A 25,766-nucleotide genomic window follows, 5' to 3' on the forward strand; every position below is an offset into this window, starting at 1 on the left:
AACCAGAACTCAACAGCACAGATTTACCAACCACACCTGATCCAAGACCACAAGAGTCCACCATTGCTCAGGTGACATCTGACATCACGGACGTAACAACAGCAGGTAACAGCACAGCAGTTGAGGGGCAGGTCCGCCTGGCTGATGGAAACAGCTCCTGCTCTGGTAGAGTAGAGATCTTCCACCGAGGACAGTGGGGCACAGTGTGTGACGATGCCTGGGACCTGACTGATGCTCAGGTGGTGTGCAGACAGTTGGGCTGTGGCAGGGTCCTGTCAGCACCACAAAGTGCACGCTTTGGACAGGGCAGAGGGCCTATTTGGTTGGATGATGTCATGTGCACAGGCAGCGAATCAGAGCTCAGTGAGTGCGGACACCAAGGGATTGGATCTCACAACTGTAGACACCATGAGGATGCTGGTGTGGTCTGTGAAGGTAAACACGAATTTGAGCAGCTAAAGTCAATGAAATCTCTCTGTGTAACATCCTGTCTATGGTATTATATTTAGGATTTTAGTCACCATCTGTTACAGAAATATGATATATGTGATTTACACTTTACTTTTATTTTATTTATTCTATTTTTGGTTTCTCACAGATATCATTGTTTTCATGAAGTCCATCTTTCAACACTATTATGTTGTATGCTTTTCTGTTAGCTGGTTCACCAGTGAGGCTGGTCAACTCTGACAACCGCTGCTCTGGCAGAGTGGAGGTCTACCATGAAGGACAGTGGGGGACAGTGTGTGATGATGCCTGGGACCTGAACAACGCCAATGTGGTGTGCAGACAGCTGGGCTGTGGCGAGGCTCTTTCAGCTCTACAAAGTGCAGCTTTTGGACAGGGCAGTGGACCCATCTGGTTGGATGATGTCAGCTGTTCAGGAAATGAACCATCGATAACAGACTGCAGACATCAAGGATTTGGGGTCCACAACTGCCGTCACATTGAAGATGCCAGTGTTGTTTGTGAAGGTAAATGTTTATTGTTCACATTAAACAGGAAATTTCCTCATCAATAAGTTTCACTTTTTACCACACAAAATATATTTTGCTTTGTAGCACAATAAGTCAACACTTGGTGCCCAGTGATAAACCAATCATGTTGACCTATGATAATAACAGGGGGCTTTTGCTTATTAATGCTAATAACAGTGCAGGCTGTAGTTGTCTTGTGAGTTCACAGAGACTTTTCTTTTAGTTCAACCAGAACTCAACAGCACAGATTTACCAACCACACCTGATCCAAGACCACAAGAGTCCACCATTGCTCAGGTGACATCTGACATCACGGACGTAACAACAGCAGGTAACAGCACAGCAGTTGAGGGGCAGGTCCGCCTGGCTGATGGAAACAGCTCCTGCTCTGGTAGAGTAGAGATCTTCCACCGAGGACAGTGGGGCACAGTGTGTGACGATGCCTGGGACCTGACTGATGCTCAGGTGGTGTGCAGACAGTTGGGCTGTGGCAGGGTCCTGTCAGCACCACAAAGTGCACGCTTTGGACAGGGCAGAGGGCCTATTTGGTTGGATGATGTCATGTGCACAGGCAGCGAATCAGAGCTCAGTGAGTGCGGACACCAAGGGATTGGATCTCACAACTGTAGACACCATGAGGATGCTGGTGTGGTCTGTGAAGGTAAACACGAATTTGAGCAGCTAAAGTCAATGAAATCTCTCTGTGTAACATCCTGTCTATGGTATTATATTTAGGATTTTAGTCACCATCTGTTACAGAAATATGATATATGTGATTTACACTTTACTTTTATTTTATTTATTCTATTTTTGGTTTCTCACAGATATCATTGTTTTCATGAAGTCCATCTTTCAACACTATTATGTTGTATGCTTTTCTGTTAGCTGGTTCACCAGTGAGGCTGGTCAACTCTGACAACCGCTGCTCTGGCAGAGTGGAGGTCTACCATGAAGGACAGTGGGGGACAGTGTGTGACGATGCCTGGGACCTGAACGACGCCAATGTGGTGTGCAGACAGCTGGGCTGTGGCGAGGCTCTTTCAGCTCTACAAAGTGCAGCTTTTGGACAGGGCAGTGGACCCATCTGGTTGGATGATGTCAGCTGTTCAGGAAATGAACCATCGATAACAGACTGCAGACATCAAGGATTTGGGGTCCACAACTGCCGTCACACTGAAGATGCCAGTGTTGTTTGTGAAGGTAAATGTTTATTGTTCACATTAAACAGGAAATTTCCTCATCAATAAATTTCACTTTTTACCACACAAAATATATTTTGCTTTGTAGCAAAATAAGTCAACACTTGGTGCCCAGTGATAAACCAATCATGTTGACCTATGATAATGACAGGGGGCTTTTGCTTATTAATGCTGATAACAGTGCAGGCTGTAGTTGTCTTGTGAGTTCACAGAGACTTTTCTTTTAGTTCAACCAGAACTCAACAGCACAGATTTACCAACCACACCTGATCCAAGACCACAAAGCTCCACCATCGCTCAGGTGACATCTGACATCACAGACATAACAACAGCAGGTAACAGTCCAGCAGTTGAGGGGCAGGTCCGCCTGGCTGATGGAAACAGCTCCTGCTCTGGTAGAGTAGAGATCTTCCACCGAGGACAGTGGGGCACAGTGTGTGACGATGCCTGGGACCTGACTGATGCTCAAGTGGTGTGCAGACAGTTGGGCTGTGGCAGGGTCCTGTCAGCACCACAAAATGCACGCTTTGGACAGGGCGAAGGGCCTATTTGGTTGGATGATGTCATGTGCACAGGCAGCGAATCAGAGCTCAGTGAGTGCGGACACCAAGGGATTGGATCTCACAACTGTAGACACCATGAGGATGCTGGTGTGGTCTGTGAAGGTAAACACAAATGAGGAGCTAAAACCAACAAAATCTCACTGTGTAACAGCCTGTCTGTGGTATTATATTTAGGATTTTAGTCACCACCTGTTACAGAAATATGAAGTATGTGATTTACACTTTTATTTTATTTATTCTACTTTTAGTTTCTTAGTGATATCATTGTTTTCATGAAGTCCATCTTTCAACAATAGTATGTTGTATGCTTTTCTGTTAGCTGGTTCACCAGTGAGGCTGGTAAACTCTGACAACTACTGCTCTGGCAGAGTGGAGGTCTACCATGAAGGACAGTGGGGTACAGTGTGTGACGATGCCTGGGACCTGAATGACGCCAATGTGGTGTGCAGACAGCTGGGCTGTGGCGAGGCTCTTTCAGCTCTACAAAGTGCAACTTTTGGACAGGGCAGTGGACCCATCTGGTTGGATGATGTCAGCTGTTCAGGAAATGAACCATCGATAACAGACTGCAGACATCAAGGATTTGGGGTCCACAACTGCCGTCACACTGAAGATGCCAGTGTTGTTTGTGAAGGTAAATGTTTATTGTTCACATTAAACAGGAAATTTCCTCATCAATAAGTTTCACTTTTTACCACACAAAATATATTTTGCTTTGTAGCAAAATAAGTCAACACTTGGTGCCCAGTGATAAACCAATCATGTTGACCTATGATAATGACAGGGGGCTTTTGCTTATTAATGCTGATAACAGTGCAGGCTGTAGTTGTCTTGTGAGTTCACAGAGACTTTTCTTTTAGTTCAACCAGAACTCAACAGCACAGATTTACCAACCACACCTGATCCAAGACCACAAGAGTCCACCATTGCTCAGGTGACATCTGACATCACGGACGTAACAACAGCAGGTAACAGCACAGCAGTTGAGGGGCAGGTCCGCCTGGCTGATGGAAACAGCTCCTGCTCTGGTAGAGTAGAGATCTTCCACCGAGGACAGTGGGGCACAGTGTGTGACGATGCCTGGGACCTGACTGATGCTCAGGTGGTGTGCAGACAGTTGGGCTGTGGCAGGGTCCTGTCAGCACCACAAAGTGCACGCTTTGGACAGGGCAGAGGGCCTATTTGGTTGGATGATGTCATGTGCACAGGCAGCGAATCAGAGCTCAGTGAGTGCGGACACCAAGGGATTGGATCTCACAACTGTAGACACCATGAGGATGCTGGTGTGGTCTGTGAAGGTAAACACGAATTTGAGCAGCTAAAGTCAATGAAATCTCTCTGTGTAACATCCTGTCTATGGTATTATATTTAGGATTTTAGTCACCATCTGTTACAGAAATATGATATATGTGATTTACACTTTACTTTTATTTTATTTATTCTATTTTTGGTTTCTCACAGATATCATTGTTTTCATGAAGTCCATCTTTCAACACTATTATGTTGTATGCTTTTCTGTTAGCTGGTTCACCAGTGAGGCTGGTCAACTCTGACAACCGCTGCTCTGGCAGAGTGGAGGTCTACCATGAAGGACAGTGGGGGACAGTGTGTGACGATGCCTGGGACCTGAACGACGCCAATGTGGTGTGCAGACAGCTGGGCTGTGGCGAGGCTCTTTCAGCTCTACAAAGTGCAGCTTTTGGACAGGGCAGTGGACCCATCTGGTTGGATGATGTCAGCTGTTCAGGAAATGAACCATCGATAACAGACTGCAGACATCAAGGATTTGGGGTCCACAACTGCCGTCACACTGAAGATGCCAGTGTTGTTTGTGAAGGTAAATGTTTATTGTTCACATTAAACAGGAAATTTCCTCATCAATAAATTTCACTTTTTACCACACAAAATATATTTTGCTTTGTAGCAAAATAAGTCAACACTTGGTGCCCAGTGATAAACCAATCATGTTGACCTATGATAATGACAGGGGGCTTTTGCTTATTAATGCTGATAACAGTGCAGGCTGTAGTTGTCTTGTGAGTTCACAGAGACTTTTCTTTTAGTTCAACCAGAACTCAACAGCACAGATTTACCAACCACACCTGATCCAAGACCACAAAGCTCCACCATCGCTCAGGTGACATCTGACATCACAGACATAACAACAGCAGGTAACAGTCCAGCAGTTGAGGGGCAGGTCCGCCTGGCTGATGGAAACAGCTCCTGCTCTGGTAGAGTAGAGATCTTCCACCGAGGACAGTGGGGCACAGTGTGTGACGATGCCTGGGACCTGACTGATGCTCAAGTGGTGTGCAGACAGTTGGGCTGTGGCAGGGTCCTGTCAGCACCACAAAATGCACGCTTTGGACAGGGCGAAGGGCCTATTTGGTTGGATGATGTCATGTGCACAGGCAGCGAATCAGAGCTCAGTGAGTGCGGACACCAAGGGATTGGATCTCACAACTGTAGACACCATGAGGATGCTGGTGTGGTCTGTGAAGGTAAACACAAATGAGGAGCTAAAACCAACAAAATCTCACTGTGTAACAGCCTGTCTGTGGTATTATATTTAGGATTTTAGTCACCACCTGTTACAGAAATATGAAGTATGTGATTTACACTTTTATTTTATTTATTCTACTTTTAGTTTCTTAGTGATATCATTGTTTTCATGAAGTCCATCTTTCAACAATAGTATGTTGTATGCTTTTCTGTTAGCTGGTTCACCAGTGAGGCTGGTAAACTCTGACAACTACTGCTCTGGCAGAGTGGAGGTCTACCATGAAGGACAGTGGGGGACAGTGTGTGACGATGCCTGGGACCTGAATGACGCCAATGTGGTGTGCAGACAGCTGGGCTGTGGCGAGGCTCTTTCAGCTCTACAAAGTGCAACTTTTGGACAGGGCAGTGGACCCATCTGGTTGGATGATGTCAGCTGTTCAGGAAATGAACCATCGATAACAGACTGCAGACATCAAGGATTTGGGGTCCACAACTGCGGTCATGGTGAACATGCTGGTGTTGTCTGTGAAGGTAAACACAAATTTGAGCATCTAAAGTTAATGAAATCTCGCTGTGTAACAGCCTGTCTATGGTGTTATATTTAGGATTTTAGTCACCACCTGTTACAGAAATATGAAGTATGTGATTGACCCAACACTTTTATTTTATTTATTCTATTTTTAGTTTCTCAAAGATGTCATTGTTTTCATGAAGTCCATCTTTCAACAATATTATGTTGTATGCTTTTCTATTAGCTGGTTCAGTGAGGCTGGTCAACTCTGACAACCGCTGCTCTGGCAGAGTGGAGGTCTTACATAATGGACAGTGGGGGACAGTTTGTGATGATTTCTGGGACCTGAATGACGCCAACGTGGTGTGCAGACAGCTGGGCTGTGGCAGGGCTCGTTCAGCACTACATGGTGCAGCTTTTGGACAGGGCAGAGGAGCCATCTGGTTGGATGATGTTAGCTGTTCAGGAAATGAACCATGGATAACAGACTGCAGACATCGAGGATTTGGGGTCCACTACTGCAGTCACAGTGAAGATGCTGCTGTGGTCTGTGAACCCAATTGAAAAAATAATTAACTTAAGTGTATTTAAAATGCACTGAAATATTGCAAAGTATGTTTCAAGTACATTTATATAAATGTGTACTCATTTTAAATAGATTGAAAGTATATTAATTTTATACTATCATGAAATATTCAAAAGTATGATGACTGCATCATGTGACCTACATCTGGATGTCTCTGCCACCTTCCACCTTTAAATTTGAAAAACTGCCGCTGTACCAATACAAAAATACCACATTGTGGGAAAATAGTGTGCATTTGGATGCTGTTTGGATGGTGCAAGTATTGTTTATTTTGTTTACTCTAATTTCCAAAGAAAGAAAAAATACTTTTTTACTGTTTATGTTATGCAATAGTTCTTTCATTTGTAAACTTTGAATGTTTATTTGTAACTGCATTTTACACAATAAAACTGATGACACAGTATTCATTGAAATCTATTATTCATAAGTGTTGGACTCAATTCAATGTATTTTAACAGCATTGGTACAGTGTACTTGTAGTATATAGAGAATTAAACAAAAAAATTAACAATTATTTGTATTTGTATTTTTATTCTAATAAAAGTGAAAAGAAGCTTAAAAATCCTGTTTTTGTATTTATTACGCTTTTAATTTAAAAAAAATTAAGCTGAGCTAAAACTTTACTCATCGACTCATTGCACACAGACCTCTTCCTATCTATACACCAATAATACAGAGACAGCACACCATATAACATGTAGTAGAACTTCAAAGGTGATTGTTGCCTTGCACTTTTCATTTATTGCCTATTTTTTTACAACCTAACTTTGTGGAAAGGAGAAGGGGAACAACAGGTTATGGAGAGTCCCTTGGGACTTACCCCTGATGGATGTAACAGTGGAGCAGAGGAGAGAGACTGAGATAACGATGTAACCGACCTGCAAACTGGTATTTAACAGATTTTTTTTTCTTCCCAAAAACAAATAATTTTTAAAATATTTGAATGAAACTAATATTGGTATAAAACCCACTATTTGTGCTTTGCTGAATAATGTATTTGTATTCGGGCACACCCCTAATCCCTTGCTTGATTCCAGCCAGGGACCTTTGTTGCATGTCATACCCTCTCTACTGCCTTATCCCCTATCCAATAAAGGCAAAACTGACAAAAAAACAGAATAGCCCTTAATTATTAGAGATTATAGGACTGACTGATAGAACATATTTGAGATATCATGATTTTTATTTTTATAAGTACATGTTAAGTACATGTTAGTACAGTTTAAAATCTCACTTATAAATGTAAATGTACTTGTAATTTAGTTTAGCACATTTCATGTACATTATAAGTGTGACGCAGTAGAGTATATTTAAGCACATTGGTAGCACTCTTTAAAGACTCCTGTCAGTATACTTCAAATATACTTTAAGCATACTGGAAATGCTCAAGCAGTATGTTAAAATACATTAGTAGTGTAATGCAGATGTATCTGTAATCTATAAAATGTTACATTTTATGTACACTCAAAGTACAATTTACATTACATTATAATGTAATGTATTTCAGTTGTACTGTAAAATTAAAGAACAGAATGAGCGGACATAAAATAAGTATATTTGCAGCATATTAAGTATACTTAAAACAGTTCCATTTTAGCACCATCAAGTATACTTGATTGCACGGTGGCTCAGTGGTTAGCACTGTTGCCTCACAGCAAGAAGGTCATGGATTTCAACTCCAGCTGTCCCTGGTCCTTTGTGTGTGGCGTTGCATGTTCTTCCCATGTTTGCTGGACTGCCTTACCACCTGGCTCAAGGCTGGCAACAAGAAGGGAGGCCACACACAGACATATCAGTCAAAAGTAATTTATTTAACTCAAAGAAATAATATACCAACTAACTGGTGGGGTGTGTAAGTCGGAGAAACATCAGTAGTGTTTGTAATGTATGGATGAATGAAAATGTGGTGTAAAGGGTGTTGGATGGTGCAACAAACCAAACAAAAGAAAAAGGCTGAGGCCCCTGCAGTAGGCTCGGCTGAGAGAGAGAGAGCGAGACTCCCAGAAGGGCAGTCCTTTTATGCCTTCTGAGAAGCCCAACCCAGATGGGCAGGTACGAGGCAAACCTCCCAACTCCACCTGCTAGCTGACTCCCAGTATCTAAAAAAATGGGAGTAAAGTAAGGCACACAATCAGGTAAGTGAATGAGGAGATGAAACAGGAGAACAGGAAAGAAGCTGACTGGCTGGGGAAAACACTGGGAAAGGGCAGGGCTAACGAGGCTGAATGCAGGGCAGGTGTGGAAGGAAAAGCAGGCTGAGTAAAACAAGAGAAAACACAAAAGGCAAAAGCTTCTCTGAGCTGAGGACAAATCAAAAACAGAACTTCATCCATAAGTTAAATAAAAGTTTATAAGATGATCATGCACAATCGTCTTCATATATAAACTGTCATTCATCAAACTGTTTCAGAATGACATAAATATAACTTAAATAGGTGCGCAAGTCACACTGAGAAAACACAGCAAATAAAGTATTACATTGCCAACCAAGGAACCTTTACCATAACGATTAGAAACATACATTCCTGTTGACATAAACATGAACCAATAAATCTGTCAAGCGCAGTGGCCTGCATATTAAGGCTGCATGTAACAACTTAAACTGGACTGAAGGACAACTGTTGCCCTGAGTTACAGTTCACTTTTGCACTTAGTTTCTACGAGGGTCAATGAAACATGCAACAGTATATCAAGTGGTCCTTAAATACAATTTGCAACCTCTCTTATCTGTCCTTCCTAAGGTATCTCGTGGACTGGTGGTGGGACATAGAGCCAGACTGTGACAGAACAATGACAGCTGGTTTCTTTTTTCTGTAAACCTAAGTGCATGTCTATAAAACCTGCTCCAACATATCATCATACTCTCTGTTGTTATGTATATGTTATTCAGGGTTAAACCCAGACAGCTAGCATAGTGCTAGCTACTATGGTCATCACAATTTAGAAGTGAAATCCTAAATTAACATTAGCTGGTTGGAGATGAAGCAGGAGGTGAACTGCTACAAAGGTGTGTAGAGTCATTGCGGCATGAAGAAGATAACGTTACTTAACATTTTTTTGTAGTGTGAAGTTTTGCACTGCAGTTGTTTTTTTTATACATCTTGTGATGTATATGGACACATAGTCAGTGATGTAAGCCGGGGGTCTTTTCAACAGGTTTTTCAATATCAGACACCATCGCCCAGGCAATCAAACCAGGATTGATCACTTTGTGTTCAATTAGCATGTGTGGTTCATAGGTCTTGATTCACAGACATCTGCCATCTTGATGCCTTTCTGTGGCATTTTTGATGTTCCTGAAGGCTCCTTTCCTATGCAGTCCTTTGATTTTGAAGAATTAGAGGAGAAACCTCTAAATTGCAGGTGTGTAAGGGTGTCATCAGGCATTGAGCAATGATACTGAAGAAGATCTTGCCTTCAATTCAAGTGAGATGGCTCTGAAGTGCTCAATGTTGCTTGTATTCTCCTCATTTTCAGAGATTCTCTGCAAACCTCCACTGCTGAGCTACCGTCTTCTCTTCGCTTTCAAATCACCTTGAGGATCCTCCATAATCACCGCAAGACCTGGGGCACCTCTTGGAGACCTTGTGAAGTTTTTCTAGTAGCTCTGATGACCATTTGTATCTTTTTCAAGGTTGTCTAATTGGTGTTGAAATTAATGGGTTCTGGTGGTGACATCAAAGCCCAAAAAATCTCCCAGTTCTCTCAGTTCTCTATTTTTATGGGTGTTGTTGAAGTACTGGTCAATCTCCTCTTTGGAGCAAGCAAAGTGGCCACTTCACTTCTGCCCAAGCAGATTCTCGGTGAACTTGATGGGGTTTGCCATGATTGCAGCTTACTTCCTCACACTTTGCCCCTTCTTCTGTGCCACTGTGCACTGAGGAGGACGATGGTCTTCTTCTTCATGATGTTACAAAGATCTTTTAAGGCAGCCTTATTCTCCCCCCTTGCTTCCTTGCTGCTCCCTCCTTAGAGATTTCAGCTCTCGGCTTATTGTAGGTGGCGTATTCTTGTCTCCTGCCAATTTTGCCCCACGAGGCTTCTTGTCACCCACTGCTTCATAATGCCAAACCTCTCAGCAGCAATGCTGACAGTGATGGTTGCCATTAAGTGGCACTTCTGATCTACATCACTGCTGACTGTGGCTTCAAGAATTCACTCCACCTTCACATCAAACTGGAACCATTCTGTCTTCTTATTAGCTTCTGGTCACTTGACCCACTGATGTTCAGATGTTCTGCCTTTGGGTTGAGCGTGCAGTGCATGGCGGTTCTGGCCACTGTGGGATGACACCAGGCCGGGCACCTCCTGACATCTCACCAGTTATAAGCCTATGTCCTGCACACCTCGCTCACCCCTAGAGGTTTTTGGGTTTTGCAAACCTTGCCACCTACACTGTCAAATACACAAACATACTCATTATATTATCAACACTTGAACTTGAATTCTTACTAATTAGGTCATGCATATTAAGAAATACATCTGATTTGTAACCAGGTTTTCAGGGGCCTTAAGATCTGAACGTCAGAAACGGACAGCATCAGCATGTGATCACCACAACAAAACCGGTTGACCAATCAAGTGGAAAGAGGACAAAGTCATCGATCAGTAGTCAGTGGACGGCCACAGAAAGATCAAGGAGGACGTTCACATCTGACACCAGAGACCATCTTTGAACACAGTGAACACAGACAGGCATTATGATCTTAAGTGTTACATATTATCATGTGTTGACAACCGCATGAAGCCGGTAGGAGAATCTTGAGATTTGATTTTATATAATCAAAGACAGACTGTTAAATACATAATGTAACATAAAACGGTGTAAAATGCACAGTAATATATATCAATGACATCAAGGAGATCATCACATGGTTGAACATTTTTGAAATCTGTTTATAATTGCACGTCCTTCCTTGGACAGAATAATCTTAGTTCACAGTTCACTTATAATTTCTTCAGGGCTCCTATCAGTTTTGTACATCAAGCTTGAGAAAATGTATTCATCTCTAATGCACATTTAACATTTTTAAAAATATAAATACATTATCTAAACGTATGGTACATTGATGTGCAGCCTTAGTCCAACATTGAAAAGTGTCACTCTTTATATCTTAATGTTCACACAGCGCACTCTCTCCTCAAGCAAGGTTGTCAAAGTTGATGTCAGTTAAAAGCACAGAAAATACATCTGTATGTTTGTTTAACAGGACAAAATTATATTTTTTATAGCATTCTGATTTAATTTAGGAGTCTTCATAGCTCTTGGTGAAACATTAATAATACATTTCAACAACAGAGAATTGCTACAAATAAACTAAGGGAACAATCGTTGGGTCACCGATCTCTTTTATTGTATCTAATTTGTACAGGGAATATTTTTTAAAAGGTTGCCTTGACAACAGTTTCTACCCAGCTTTACACCTGACACCTGGTACTGATTCATGGACAACATTCTCACCAAACTGCACTACTCAAGCAGATCAGAGCAGAGCTTTGGCTTTGATTATCTGATACATTTTAAGTGATGTACAAATGTATTCAAAAACTTCCTGAGAAGTATACAAATATGTGCTTTCTTAACAATGTTACAGCCTGTGTGGCTGAAAGTTGTATTTGAGTAAGGTTTTCGTTTTTCTTTTTCTTTTTTTTCTTTTTTTATTTAGTGAGATGAGACACAACAGGTGATAAAAGACAAAACAAAACGTAATACAATAGATGATATGACAGGATTTGCGCAACAAGACAAAACACAGCAGAAAAGAAAGATTCAAATGTTAGTTTGATATGGACTGTGTGTATAAGGGAAGGTGTAGGGCAGTCTGTTTTCCAGATTTATTATTATATTTAAAATGCTCATGTTTAAGTTGTTGTATTAAATACTGTTTTTTATTGTTATGCATACCTAATTTATATTTCCTAAACCTGTTGAGGTTTTCTGCTGTGGGAGTTTTGGCATGAATATTTTCTAATTCTTTGATTTTTAGTTCTAAATTATTTTTATGTGCTGTTTCTGTTTTCTTTTGTAAAATGATTATTAGATTATTTTCCCCCAGATTACTGTTTTTGCAGTTTCCCAGGTTGCTGAGTTATTTGGAGTTATTTCAGTGAAGGATGCCCACTCATTGCTTAAAAACCTGTCAAAGTCTGGGTCTTTAAGCAAAGAGATACTGAAGCGCCATCTGGAGGGTTGTTTATGGAATTGTTTACTGTGTAGATGTAATGAGATAGGAGCATGATCACTTATTATAATTGAAGGGATTGAGTATCAGTTATGTCCTGTATGATCGATTCATTAGTTAGGAAAAAGTCGACACGAGAGAACAATGATGTAGTGGTGAGAAATATGAAAATTCTTTTGCCGTTGGATTATTTAGTTGACAACTGTCGTCAAGTCCAAACTCCTCCATATACTGTTTTATTGCCTCTGTGGATTTCCATTTCCTGCTTGCTATTCCTGCTCAGACTATTGCTGGGTTGAGAACTGTGTTAAAATCACCTCCAATGATAATTTTGGAGTCTGTGAAATTACATAATGATGTGAAGAATCTATGAAAGACGGGAGGGGGTCATCTGTGTTGGGTTTGTAGATATTTGCTATGGTCAGACTGGTGTTATTGATTGATGTATTTAAGATATGCGATATGAGTTAATGGGATTCTCTTGTGAATTAAATGACTTAATTGATTTTAATGTGTGGTCATTAGAGTTTTACATATGGGTTTCTTGAAGTAGGCAGATATCTGGATTTAGTTGATTTAAGTGAATAAATATTTTATTCCTTTTAATTTAGGAGCCAATCCTACGTATATTCCAGTTTTCATTAATTAATTTTAATTAATTTAAGTGGAGCCATGATTCAGGATTATTGGTGAAATACATCCTGGTAAATGCTTGTTTTGAGTGGCGTGTGTGTGTGTGTGTGTGTGTGTGTGTGTGTGTGTGTATTTGCTTCTGCTGTCACATGCAATGAGACAGGGAGGGGGAAATGACAGCAACAAAAAAACAATAAACATTTACATATACACATGAAAATAAGCATAACAAGTAAGGTTTTCTTTTTGAGTGATGCCAAACGCTTCAAGAAAATTGCAGAAAACGTGTTTTGTAGAATACTTTCAGTAATAGGCACACTGGTGCATACAGACTCTTATCAGCATAAATTGTTGTAAAAATCGTAATAGCACACTCCTCTTGTAATGGAACAAAGCACTGAGTAAACCATTTACCTTGGATGATGAAATATGAGGAGGAAGTGAGTTTTGAAATATAATAGTATGACATAATTCTCAGGAAGGGGCACAATGACTCAAAACTGTTTAGTACACTGTTGTTTTCCATGTTTGTTCCCTGCAGTACGTATTTAAACCAAGTTGCTTCTATAGTTTCAAAGAAACCTGTTTGATTCATAAAAAACAAACCTTTTCAAAGCCAGACTGTTAAATATATAATGAAATATAACATGGTGTAAAATGCAAAGTAATACATGATATCAATGACATCAAGGGGATCATCACATGGTTAATGTTTTTTTTAAACCTGTTTATAATTGCATGTACGTACTTCTTCCTTGAACTTGAACAAAATAATCTAAATTCATGGTCCTCCTCCGATTTCTGGAAATGGATGCCAGTGACAGTTAGTTAAAATGTGTAAGACTGTAAATGAAGACTAGAGGGATAAACTTTCATGCTCATGAACTCATTGTACTTTCTGGCATTTCAGTCACTGCTGTTGACAAAAGGTGATTATAAATGGGCCACTCCGTAGATACATTAACACTGTAGTGTGCAAACTTTTGAAGATCGAAAGGTCTCTATTGTCTTTCAACACTGACCTGAGACTGATTGTTGTAGCATAAAATATATTGACTAAAGACTTTGTTTGTGTGCCAGTTATTTCAGAAGGCAATAAATGTAAGTTATTATATAATTTTTGATTAATAAATAACTGTTTTGATGAGATGAATCAGTGCTGTCAATGACTGATCTACACCACTGCTGACTGTGGTTTCAAGGATTCACTCCACCTCCACATCAAACTGGAACCGTTCTGTCTTCTTATTAGCTGCTGGTCACTTGACCCACTGATGTTCAGATGTTCTGCCTTTGGGTTGAGCAGTGCATGGCGGTTCTGGCCACTGTGGGGTGACACCAGGCCGGGCACCTCCTAATAATAATAACAATAATAATAATAATCTTTATTATACTGTATTTATACAGCACTTTCCAAAAACTCTGATGCAGGAGAGTTGGTAGCCAAAGACCCTGCAGACAGGGTCAGATATTCCCAGTTCACCCTTACTATACGTTTGGTCTACGAGGTCTGTCTGGCACCTGATCCAACTCACCAACAGGCGCTGATCAGTTGACAGCTCTGCTTCTCTTTCACCTGAGTGTACAAGACTTATGGCAACAGATCTCATGATACAACTAAAAAATCAATCATCAATCTTTGGCTTAAGGTGTTTTGGACTTTTGCACTTATGAACCACCTCATGCTCAAACATTGTATTCATTATAGCCGATGCATGACTAACAGAGAAGTCCAATAACAAAGCACCTCTTTGGTTTTAAATCAGGCCAGCCGTTCCTCCAAATCCCCAGCCCAGGTTTATTCATTGTTGTCCGCATGAGGGTTGAAGTCCCCAAGCAGAACTATGGAGTCACCAGGCAGGACCCCATCCAGAAACATCAAGCAAGCCGGATACTCTGAATTGTTGTTTGGTATGTTCCCATAAACAACAATCAGAGCCTTTCTCCCAGTGACATGTAGTCGCAAGGAGGCAACCCTCTCACTCCACCGGGAGAACTCCAATACAGTAGCGCTTAGCTGGGGGGTCTCACCCTGGGCAATTCTGAAAAAGAAGAGTCCAGCCCCTCTCCAGGAATTTGGTACTGGAGAGGTTTTTTTGTTTCTGGCTGCAGGGTTGACATTTGTAGACAGGGAGCCAAGATGTCTTTGTAAAATTGGGGTGGACTTTGAAGGACAAAAAATAATGATTTTTGATTTAGCTGGGGAATGTTTTGGGACATCAATCGTGTTATTTCTGACAGACCAGATAATAAATAATAAAAGTTGACTCCTTCACTGGTGTATGGGACATAAATGGTGTCCCATACATAAATGGCGAAACGATGGTACTGAATATGTACTCTATGTGCTGCCTGTATGTTAGTCCATCCAATCATTGTTACTGTAATTAAGACTAAGTTACTGGTCCCCATATTGAAAATGTTTTCCCTTACTCTTCTGCAGAAAGGTCAGGTCAACAGGACTGGCAGGGATATTCATTATCTTACAGTATCTTGAACCCAGGTCCTCCATCTGAAGGACAATTTTCTAACCGCTTGACCAAGCACTGCTGCTTTTAAAAGCACAGCCTCTCAAGCTGACATAATTGCTCAACTCCCTCCCCTTGTCATTTTATTGATGCATCACAAGAAACGTGTGAGAAATTTTTTAATTTTTTTAGTGATAAGGTCATGGAAATAAGGCAACAAACCCCCCCCCCCCCCCCCCCCCCCCCCCCCCCCAGCCGTTGTTTTACATACCAGCAGGGACATTAATTGTCATTTTAGTCATTTTAATCCTTATATATCACTGTCAATTTTATCTGATATCATAGCCCATATGAAGCCCACCACGTGCAGTCTTGTAGTCTATCCCCACAAAATTTCTCAAAGAAGTTATTGACACAGTTGGCACCAGTATTTTATCGATTATCAACAGTTCCCCCAAAAATTGATTTTTTTCCTTCTATTTTTAAACATGCTGTTGTGCAACCTCTTTTGAAGAAATCTAACCTCAATCCCTCTGTTTTTAAATAATTTAAGACCAATTTCTAAACTTCCCTTTTTAAGCAAAGTTTTAGAAAAGGTTGTTTCAACCCAACTTTTAGCATTTATGTGTCAAAACAATATCTTTGAGAAATTTCAGTCTGGTTTTAGAGCTTTACATAGCACAGAAACTGCCCTCCTCAAGGTAACTAATGACCTCCTTTTAGCAGCTGACAGGGGGAAGAGAGCAATTTTAATTCTTTTAGATTTAAGTACAGCTTTTGACACAGTAGACCACACTATTTTAATTGACCATCTTAAAACCTGGGTGGGCATCAAGGACACTGCACTTGATTGGTTTTATTCATACCTTTTAGAAAGAACCTTCTCAGTCACCATTGGTAATTTCACTTCTTCCACTGCCCACATTACCAGTGGTGTATCGCAAAGTTCGATTTTAGGTCCAATTTTATTTTCTATCTATATGCTTCCACTTGGCCAAATCATTCAACAACACAAAGTTTCTTTTCATTGCTATGCAGACGACACACAGATATACCTTCCCCTGAGACCCGGTGACCCAAGAAGCCTAGCTGCTGCTGTAGATTGTCTCAGCAAAGTCAACTGTTGGATGGCACAAAATTTCCTTCAACTCAACAATTCAAAAACAGAAGTCATACTGTTCAGTCTCCCTAATCCAAATAACCCCATCAGTCTTGGTCCCCTATCCACCTACATGAAGCCCACTGCCAGAAATCTCGGAGTGCTGTCCGATTCAGGTCTAAGTTTTAAACCTCCAAATCAGAACCATTTCCAGAATTAAGCCAACACTCCACCATTCAGACCTTGAAAAAATCATCCATGCTTTCATTTTCTCTACACTAGATTACTGCAACTCCCTCCTTTCCGGTATTACACAAAAATCCCTGTTCCACCTCCAACTAGTTCAGAACGCAGCAGCTACTTACTGGTTTTAACAGACAACATCACATCACCCCAATCCTGGCTTCTCTCCATTGGCTCCCTGTTCATTTTAGAATTGATTTTAAGATTTTACTGATCACTTTTAAAGCACGTCTGGGTCTGGCTCCAAGCTACATAACAGATATGCTGACCCCGTACGAGCCAGCCTGCAGCCCTAGATCCTCAGGTGGGGCCCTTCTGGCTGTTCCAAAGTCGAGGCTTAAATCTAAAGGTGACTGTGCTTTTTCCGTCAGGGCCCCTCGACTTTGGAACGACCTGCCTGAGGAGATAAGGCTCGCAGAATCAGTAACTTCTTTTAAATCACTTCTTAAAACCCATTTTTACAGACTTGCTTTTATGTAATGTTCATTGATTGTTTGATCATCTTTCTTTTAAACTTTTTTAAACTTTTCATCTTTCTTTTAAACTTTTTATCATCTCTTTATTGTCTTTCTTTGCCTTTAGCAGCCATCTTTTTAATGTCAGATCTGTTATTGTTTTCTGTTTCATGTCTTTGCTTTGCATTGTACTGCTTTTGCTTTGTCTGTCAAAGCATTTTGTAAACTCTGTTTTTAAAAGGTGCTATATAAATAAAGTTATTATTGTTATTATTATATAAGGATGTTTTTTTCAGGGCAAATGGTTTGAAATTTGTAATTAAAACATGATGCCATCATAAAACATATCTATTCATGACAAATGTAAAAAATGTCTCTCTGTCACTATGTGTTGTTATGTATTGTGTTCTTTACTTTTGGCTGTGATTATCTGACATGTTATAAGTGATGTGCAAATGTACTCAAATACTTCCTGAGATGTACATAAACATTCTTTCTTAATAATGTTATGGCCTGTATGGCTGAAAGTTGTATTTGAGTGAGGTTTTCTTTTTGAATGATACCAAACACTTCAAGAAAAGTGCAGAAAATGCTTTGTAGAATACTTTCAGTAATAGGCACACTGGTGCATACAGACTCTTATCAGCATAAATTGTTGTAAAAATCGTAATAGCACACTGCTCTTGTATTGGAACAAAGCACTGAGTCAACCATTTACCTTGGATGATAAAATATGAGAAGGAAGTGAGTTTTGAAATATAATAGTATGACATAATTCATTGGAAGGGGCACAATGACTCCAGTAAAAAATGATAAGTGACATCAGTATTATAATAATATAAAAATAATAATAAACAAAAAACAATATAAAACACAATAAATGTATTATAATATACATGGGGAAAACTGTCTAGTACACTGTTGTTTTCCATGTTTGTTCCCTGCAGTATGTATTTAAACCAAGTTGCTTCTATAGTTTCAAAGAAACCTGTTTGATTCATAAAAAACAAACCTTTTCAAAGCCAGACTGTTAAATATATAATGAAATATAACATGGTGTAAAATGCAAAGTAATACATGATATCAATGACATCAAGGGGATCATCACATGGTTAATGTTTTTTTTAAACCTGTTTATAATTGCATGTACGTACTTCTTCCTTGAACTTGAACAAAATAATCTAAATTCATGGTCCTCCTCCAATTTCTGGAAATGGATGCCAGTGACAGTTAGTTAAAATGTGTAAAACTGTAAATGAAGACTAGAGGGATAAACTTTCATGCTCATAAACTCATTGTACTTTCTGGCATTTCAGTCACTGCTGTTGACAAAAGGTGATTATAAATGGGCCACTCCGTAGATACATTAACACTGTAATGTGCAAACTTTTGAAGATCAAAAGGTCTCTATTGTCTTTCAACACTGACCTGAGACTGATTGTAGTAGCATAAAATATATTGACTAAAGACTTTGTTTGTGTGCCAGTTATTTCAGAAGGCAATGAATGTAAGTTATTATATAATTTTTGATTAATAAGTAACTGTTTTGATGAGATATGAATCAGTGCTGTCAATGACCCATTGAAGTGCTTCACCAATGAGTGGTAGGTATGGTTCTTTGAGCACTAACACAGGCCTATAAATTCTAACAGTCTCACTCACTGAGAGATTTACACTTTCAACTTTTTCCTGGATTCCCACACAGTCTCTCCAAGGTATGTTCAAACACTGGCAAAGTAATGAATTTTATGCACAGCAGCAGTTTGGAAATATAGATTTAAGATTGTCCATTTGTGTTGAATTTGCCATTTCACTAAGTCGGCATATTGTGCAGTTTTCTGGGGTTTATTAAGACATCTTTGTTGTCTTTTTTAACAGGTTTGTGTCCTGGATGTTGTCCAGAATGGGGGTGCCTGGGGGTTTATTGTTGATCCTAATTTTGCAGATTATTACAGGAAGCACTTCAGGTAAACCATCTGACGTTTCATCATCTTGGGTTACACATTATGACACATAGATAACATTTGACACTATCAATGTCACATTCTTACACTGACATAGATATCAACATCTGAGATGCCTTTTTTTATGACAGTCCTCAATTGGAACATTCTAGATGATTTACATAATGCAACATAATTTCACACATACTATGCTTTGTTGCTTAATATGCCTTTGTAATAATAATCCACCATGAGACAGGTGCCATATTTCAAGACCCCTTGAAACCTCACATCCAGTATATAAGAACATAGTAATGCGATAATAATATTGTTAAAATACGGATATCTAATCCAGATGTAAAAGCTGGCAATCATACTCTTAGCTTCAATTTATTCCTACAGATATTACTCTGAGGAGATTTGAAAAGTCCTTCATAAATCAGTGTGACTTTACTCATAGACTGCCTAATTAAAAAGTATTTATGTCGCTTGAATGTAATAGCTTTACTTTCACTGTTTCATTCAGAAAAGCTGCTGAAAATAAGTAACAGCCTGCATCACACTATCTCTCTGCTTTTCACAGGGACACTTGTCTCCAGTTGTGATTTGTGTCATGATGAAGCCACCTGCCAGGAGTCACGAGGAAGAGGCGACACCTTTGCCAGTCAGGCGCTCTCTTGTGTCTGTAAAGATGGTTATGTAGGCGATGGTCTCACCTGTTACAGCACAAAACTCTGCAGTGACTCTTCTTGCTGTAGCCAAGGTTATCACTGGTCGCCAGACAGTGGCTGTGTGGACACTGACGAGTGCTCCCTCCCAGACTCGCCCTGTGCTCCACCTCAGGTTTGCCAAAACACACCAGGCTCCTTTGAATGCATGGAGCCTTCCTCCAGCACCAGATCAGGCCCCTCTTCCCAGTCTGTCCAGTTCAACTGTGGAGATAATGTTTGTCCTATAGGCATGGACTGCATTGGAAATAATGGGCATGGTTGTGCCGACCCCTGTGACCATTACACTGTACTGGATGATGAGTGGCGTTCAACTAATAATACAATGAATCAGATCCTACACTGTGACCAAGATGTTAACTGGCAAGGCTGGTATCGCCTGTTCCTGGGGCAAACCAATGCTCATATTCCAGAGAGGAATATTCCAAAGATGTGGAACCCATGCTCCTCTGTGGATAACAGAACCTCATCCCACACAGTCAAAGGAAATTGTAAATCGCAGTGTGTGTGCTGCCTGGAGAGGCAGCTGCTGCACTTTTGGCTCATACGTCATACATGTCAAGCTCTGTTATGAAAACTATTATGTCTACAAACTTGTGAAGCCATCTGCATGCTATCTTGCATACTGCACAGGTATTGTTCTATTTGAAACATCTTTACAGTGATACAAAAAATTAAATTTGCTCACCTAATCCATGGATTTAATGTCTTATGAAGACACCACTTGTTCTTAAATTAACCATTTATGAACATTTTTTTCATCGTTCTCTGTTGTTAACAGAGGTTAACAGAACAGAACCTGCAGTTGCTTCAACCACACCTGATCCAAGACCACAAAGCTCCACCATTGCTCAGGTGACATCTGACATCACGGACGTAACAACAGCAGGTAACAGTCCAGCAGTTGAGGGGCAGGTCCGCCTGGCTGATGGAAACAGTTCTTGCTCTGGTAGAGTAGAGATCTTCCACCGAGGACAGTGGGGCACAGTGTGTGACGATGCCTGGGACCTGACTGATGCTCAAGTGGTGTGCAGACAGTTGGGCTGTGGCAGGGTCCTGTCAGCACCACAAAGTGCACGCTTTGGACAGGGCGAAGGGCCTATTTGGTTGGATGATGTCATGTGCACAGGCAACGAATCAGAGCTCAGCGAGTGCAGACACCAAGGGATTGGATCTCACAACTGTGGTCACCATGAGGATGCTGGTGTGGTCTGTGAAGGTAAACACAAACTTGAGCAGCTAAAGTCAATGAAATCTCGCTGTGCAACAGCCTGTCTGTGGTATTATATTTAGGATTTTAGTCACCATCTGTTACAGAAATATGATATATGTGATTTACACTTCACTTTTATTTTATTTATTCTATTTTTGGTTTCTCACAGATATCATTGTTTTCATGAAGTCCATCTTTCAACACTATTATGTTGTATGCTTTTCTGTTAGCTGGTTCACCAGTGAGGCTGGTCAACTCTGACAACCGCTGTTCTGGCAGAGTGGAGGTCTACCACGAAGGACAGTGGGGGACAGTGTGTGGATGATTTGGTAACCTTATATCTTTGTCTTTAGTCCAGCGTCCTCCACTCCAGCCTTCTCAACTTATTTGTGGCCGTGATAAACTACAAGTAGGCCTGGATTTGGCTAGCATGACATCCTCTGGTTTGAACCCATTCTCTGGCAACCTGGCAGCCCACAACTGCTCCTGGGTCAGAGTGCATAATGATGTAGTGTGGTACGAAGTGGAGGCCCAGGCAGGAGCCTGTGGAAATGCACTGATGGTAAAGACTTAATCTTTTTTGTTTGTTTGTTTGTTTGTTTATTTGTTAGTTTTTTCCTGTAAACCTAAGTGCAAGTGTATAAAAACGGACAACATGTCATCATACTCTCTGCTGTGTTATGTATATGTTGTTCAGGGTTAAAGCCAGACAGCTAGCATAGTGCTAGCTACTATGGTCATCACAATTTAGAAGTGAAATCCCAAATTAACATTAGCTAGATTGGAGATGAAGCAGAAGGTGAACTAATGCAAAAGTGTGTTGAGTCATTGCAACATGAAGAAGATACAGTTACTTAACATGTTTTTGTAGTGTGAATTTCTGCAGTTGTTCATTTTACACATCTTGTGATGCTTATGGACACATAGTCCATATGTATCTTTTCAACATGGGTCTTTTCAACAGATTTTTCAATACCAGACACCATCACCCAGGCAATCAAATCAGGGTTGATCACCATGTGTCCAAGTAGCATGTGTGGCTCATAGGTCTTGATTCAGAGCCATCTTGATGCCTTGTTGTGGCACTAATGATGTTCCTGATGATTCTCTTACTATGCAGCCCTTTTATTTTGAAGGATTTTGAAGGCTCTGCATTGAGGACTAGTTAGTGAAACCTATCCAATGCAGGTGTGTCCTTGAGGGTGTCATCAGGCATTGAGCAATGATACTGAAGAAGATCTTGCCTTCAACCCTGACAAGTGAGATGGCCCTGAACTGCTCAGTGTTGCTTTTATTCTCCTCATTTGCAGAGATTCTCAGCAAATCTCCACTGCTGGGCTACCTTCTTCTCTTTCAAATCACCTTGAGGAATCCTCCATCATTGCAAGACCTGGGGCACCTCTTGGAGACCTTGTGAGGCATTCCACAAGGTTATTCTAGAAGCTCTGCTGACCATCTGGATCTTGTTCAAGGTTGTCTCATTGGTGTTGACCTCGCTGTTGGGTTAGTTGGTGACATCAAAGCCAAACAGTCTCCTAGCTCTATTTTTGGTCCCGCTCTGTATTTCTATAGGTGTTGTTGAGGTACCAGTCAATCTCCTCTTTGGAGCAAGGAAAATGGCCACTTCACTTCTGCCCAAGCAGTTTCTTGGTTCCTGGCTCTCTCTTTGCCCCTTCCTCTGTGCCACTGTGCACTGCGGAGGATGATGATCTTCTTCTTCATGATGCTACAAAGATCTGCTAAGACGGCCTTATTCTCCCCCCTTGCTTCCTTGCCGTTCCCTCCTTAGAGATTTCAGCTCCTGTCTTATTGTAGATGGCTTATTCTCGTCTCCTACCAGTTTTGCCCCAGTTTTGTCACCCACTGCTTCATAATGCCAAACCTCTCAGCAGCAATGCTGACAGTGATGGTTGCCACTAAGTGGCATTTCTGATCTACATCACTGCTGACTGCTGACCACTTGACCCACTGATGTTCAGATGTTCTGCCTTTGGGTCGAGCGTGCAGTGCATGACGGTTCTGGCCACTGTGGGGTGACACCAGGCCGGGCACCTCCTGACATCTCACCAGTTATAAGCCTATGTCCTGCACACCTTGCTCACTTCTCAAGGTTTGTGGGTTTTGCAGACTTTGCCACATACAGAAACTGCACTGTGAAATACACATACTGGACATAATCATGATAATACAAATGATAATAATAATAATCTTTATTATACAGTATTTATACAGCGCTTTCCAACAACTCTGATGCAGGAGAAATTCCGGTGGAGGTGGAAGACGAAGATCCTGCAGACAGGGGCCTCCACCAGATATTCCCTGTTCACCAGGCAGGACCCCACCCAGAAACATCAAGAATGTCGGATACTCTGAACTGCTGTTCATGCATTCGCACAAACAACAGTCAGAGCCTTGCTCCTGGTGACATCTGTCATCAGTTGGGGCTTCTCACCCTGGGCAATTCTGAAACCTCCCCAGCAGTTTGCTTATGGAGAAGTTTCTGTGTCTCTGGCTGCAGGGTTGACATTTGTAGACAGGGAGCCAAGATGTTTTTGTGAAATTGGGGCAGACTTTGGAGGACAAAAGAGAATGATTTTTGATTTAGTTGGGGAACATTTTGAGACATCAAGCATGTTATTTCTGACAGACCAGATAATAAATAATGAAAGTTGCTGGCTTCACTGGTGTATGAGACATACATGGTGAAATAATGGTACTGAATATGTACTGTATGTGCTGCCTGTATGTTAGTCCATCCAATTATTGTCACTATAATTGAGACTGGGTTATTTGTCACATATTGAAAATGTTTTCACTTACTCTTCTGCAGGGAGGTCAGGTCAACAGGAAGTGACAGGGACTAAATATTCATTATTTTACAGTATCTTGAACCCAGGTCCTCCACCTAAAGGACATTTTTTTAACTGCTTGACCGAGCACTGTTGCTGCTAATAACACACCCTCTCAAGCTGACATAATCATTCAACTGACTGATAATTTAATCATCTTGTCTTTCAGACCAACCACACACATGCCATCTACTCCAACAGTTTATTCATCTATCCAATGAACAACATGTCCTTCATCCTTCCTGTGAGTCTTCCCTTCTCCTGCGCCTATCCCCTGGACACAGACACCAGCCTGAATGTGGCTATCAGACCGTTCCTGGCGTGAGTAACCTTTTATTGAAGGGGACTATGGCATTGTTCACCATTTACACTTATAATTTATTTTGACATCACATCATAAAAATTAAGGGAAACCTGATGAAAGTTGGTCTTGTCTATATCTATGTTGCTTTTAACTAGTCATTATAGTGTAAACGTACATTGCTGTCTGCCACAATATCTTTTCTAATACTACCACAGGGAGTCTATAAAATCTATTATAGTATCTATTATAGTTATATTTTTGAAATGACTTGTAGGGCTATCATGCTGAACAGCAGTGTTGCAAGTTGTGATACACAGAATCATAAAAGTATGATCAAGATTTCTTAGTTTCTTTTGAAACCAATTTTATATATAAGATTACAAAATGAGACAGTCACTCACAGAACAATCAGACCATGTAACGGCATCATGAACATACATGATATCACAATAATCCATTATAGATAGTATGGTGGACTGTATAATGTTTTTCCTTTTTTTGAAGGGAGAAGCAATTTCTGTTTTAGTATAAGAATTAGGGGTGTGCCCGAATCCAAATACGTTATTCAGCAAAGCACAAATAGTGTTTTTTTTTATGAACATTTATTTTGTACAAATATTTTTTAAAAACTGCTCTGCTGTTACATCTATAAGCAGGTCTCAACAAGGGTAATCACATCCACCTGCTACATGACGCACATTTCCTAATTTGAACATCACTCCCAGAGTTGGGGGTATTCCCCAGAGATAAAGCTGAGTCACTGACCCAAGCAAAGTGCTCTCAAGGGACTCCCCATAACCTGTTGTCCCCCTTCTCCATTCCACAAAGTTAGGTTGCAAAAAATAGGCAATAAATGAAAAGTGCAAAGCAATAATCGCCTTTGAAGTTCCTCCTTACACGTTATACAGTGTGCTGTCTCTGTGTTATGGGTGTATAAATAAATAGAGGTCCGTCTGCACAATGGTAATGTACTTGGTTTTAGCTCAGTAGTCAGTGCAGTCATCTATAATCTGGGATACTCAAGTTCAAGACCCGGTGTGGGGACCTCCTTCGTAAAATAGATTATTCATAAACACTTATTTTAACAATTTAATATTCTAATTAAAAGTGTAATAAAACAAAAAAAATGTTTTCCACTTTTAATCGAATACCAATACAAAAATAAATCATTTTGCTGCCTCAACAAATATAGATACAAATACAAATACTGGGCTCTATGCACATCCCTAATAAGAATTGAACTGAACAGCACAAAAACTCAAAACACAAAAACACAGAATCTTCAGACAACTCAGCAAGGATGTACCTAAA

General features: G+C 40.6%; 1 protein-coding gene across 1 annotated transcript in view; it reads left to right on the forward strand.

The window, feature by feature from the left end:
- LOC121905209 overlaps nt 1–25,766 on the forward strand; it is a 76,009-nt gene that overhangs the window by 567 nt on the left and 49,676 nt on the right. Inside the window, exons 2-15 of the mRNA XM_042423294.1 lie at nt 121–435; nt 660–980; nt 1,324–1,638; nt 1,863–2,177; nt 2,404–2,841; nt 3,059–3,367; nt 3,708–4,037; nt 4,262–4,576; nt 4,803–5,240; nt 5,458–5,797; nt 6,010–6,314; nt 19,945–20,637; nt 20,871–21,308; nt 22,468–22,490. Coding sequence (XP_042279228.1) covers nt 121–435; nt 660–980; nt 1,324–1,638; nt 1,863–2,177; nt 2,404–2,841; nt 3,059–3,367; nt 3,708–4,037; nt 4,262–4,576; nt 4,803–5,240; nt 5,458–5,797; nt 6,010–6,314; nt 19,945–20,637; nt 20,871–21,308; nt 22,468–22,490 — 4,895 coding nt within the window. The remainder of the gene's footprint in view (nt 1–120; nt 436–659; nt 981–1,323; nt 1,639–1,862; nt 2,178–2,403; nt 2,842–3,058; nt 3,368–3,707; nt 4,038–4,261; nt 4,577–4,802; nt 5,241–5,457; nt 5,798–6,009; nt 6,315–19,944; nt 20,638–20,870; nt 21,309–22,467; nt 22,491–25,766) is intronic.

The sequence above is a fragment of the Thunnus maccoyii genome, chromosome 2, assembly GCF_910596095.1.
Source record: "Thunnus maccoyii chromosome 2, fThuMac1.1, whole genome shotgun sequence".
NCBI classification, from domain to species: domain Eukaryota; kingdom Metazoa; phylum Chordata; class Actinopteri; order Scombriformes; family Scombridae; genus Thunnus; species Thunnus maccoyii.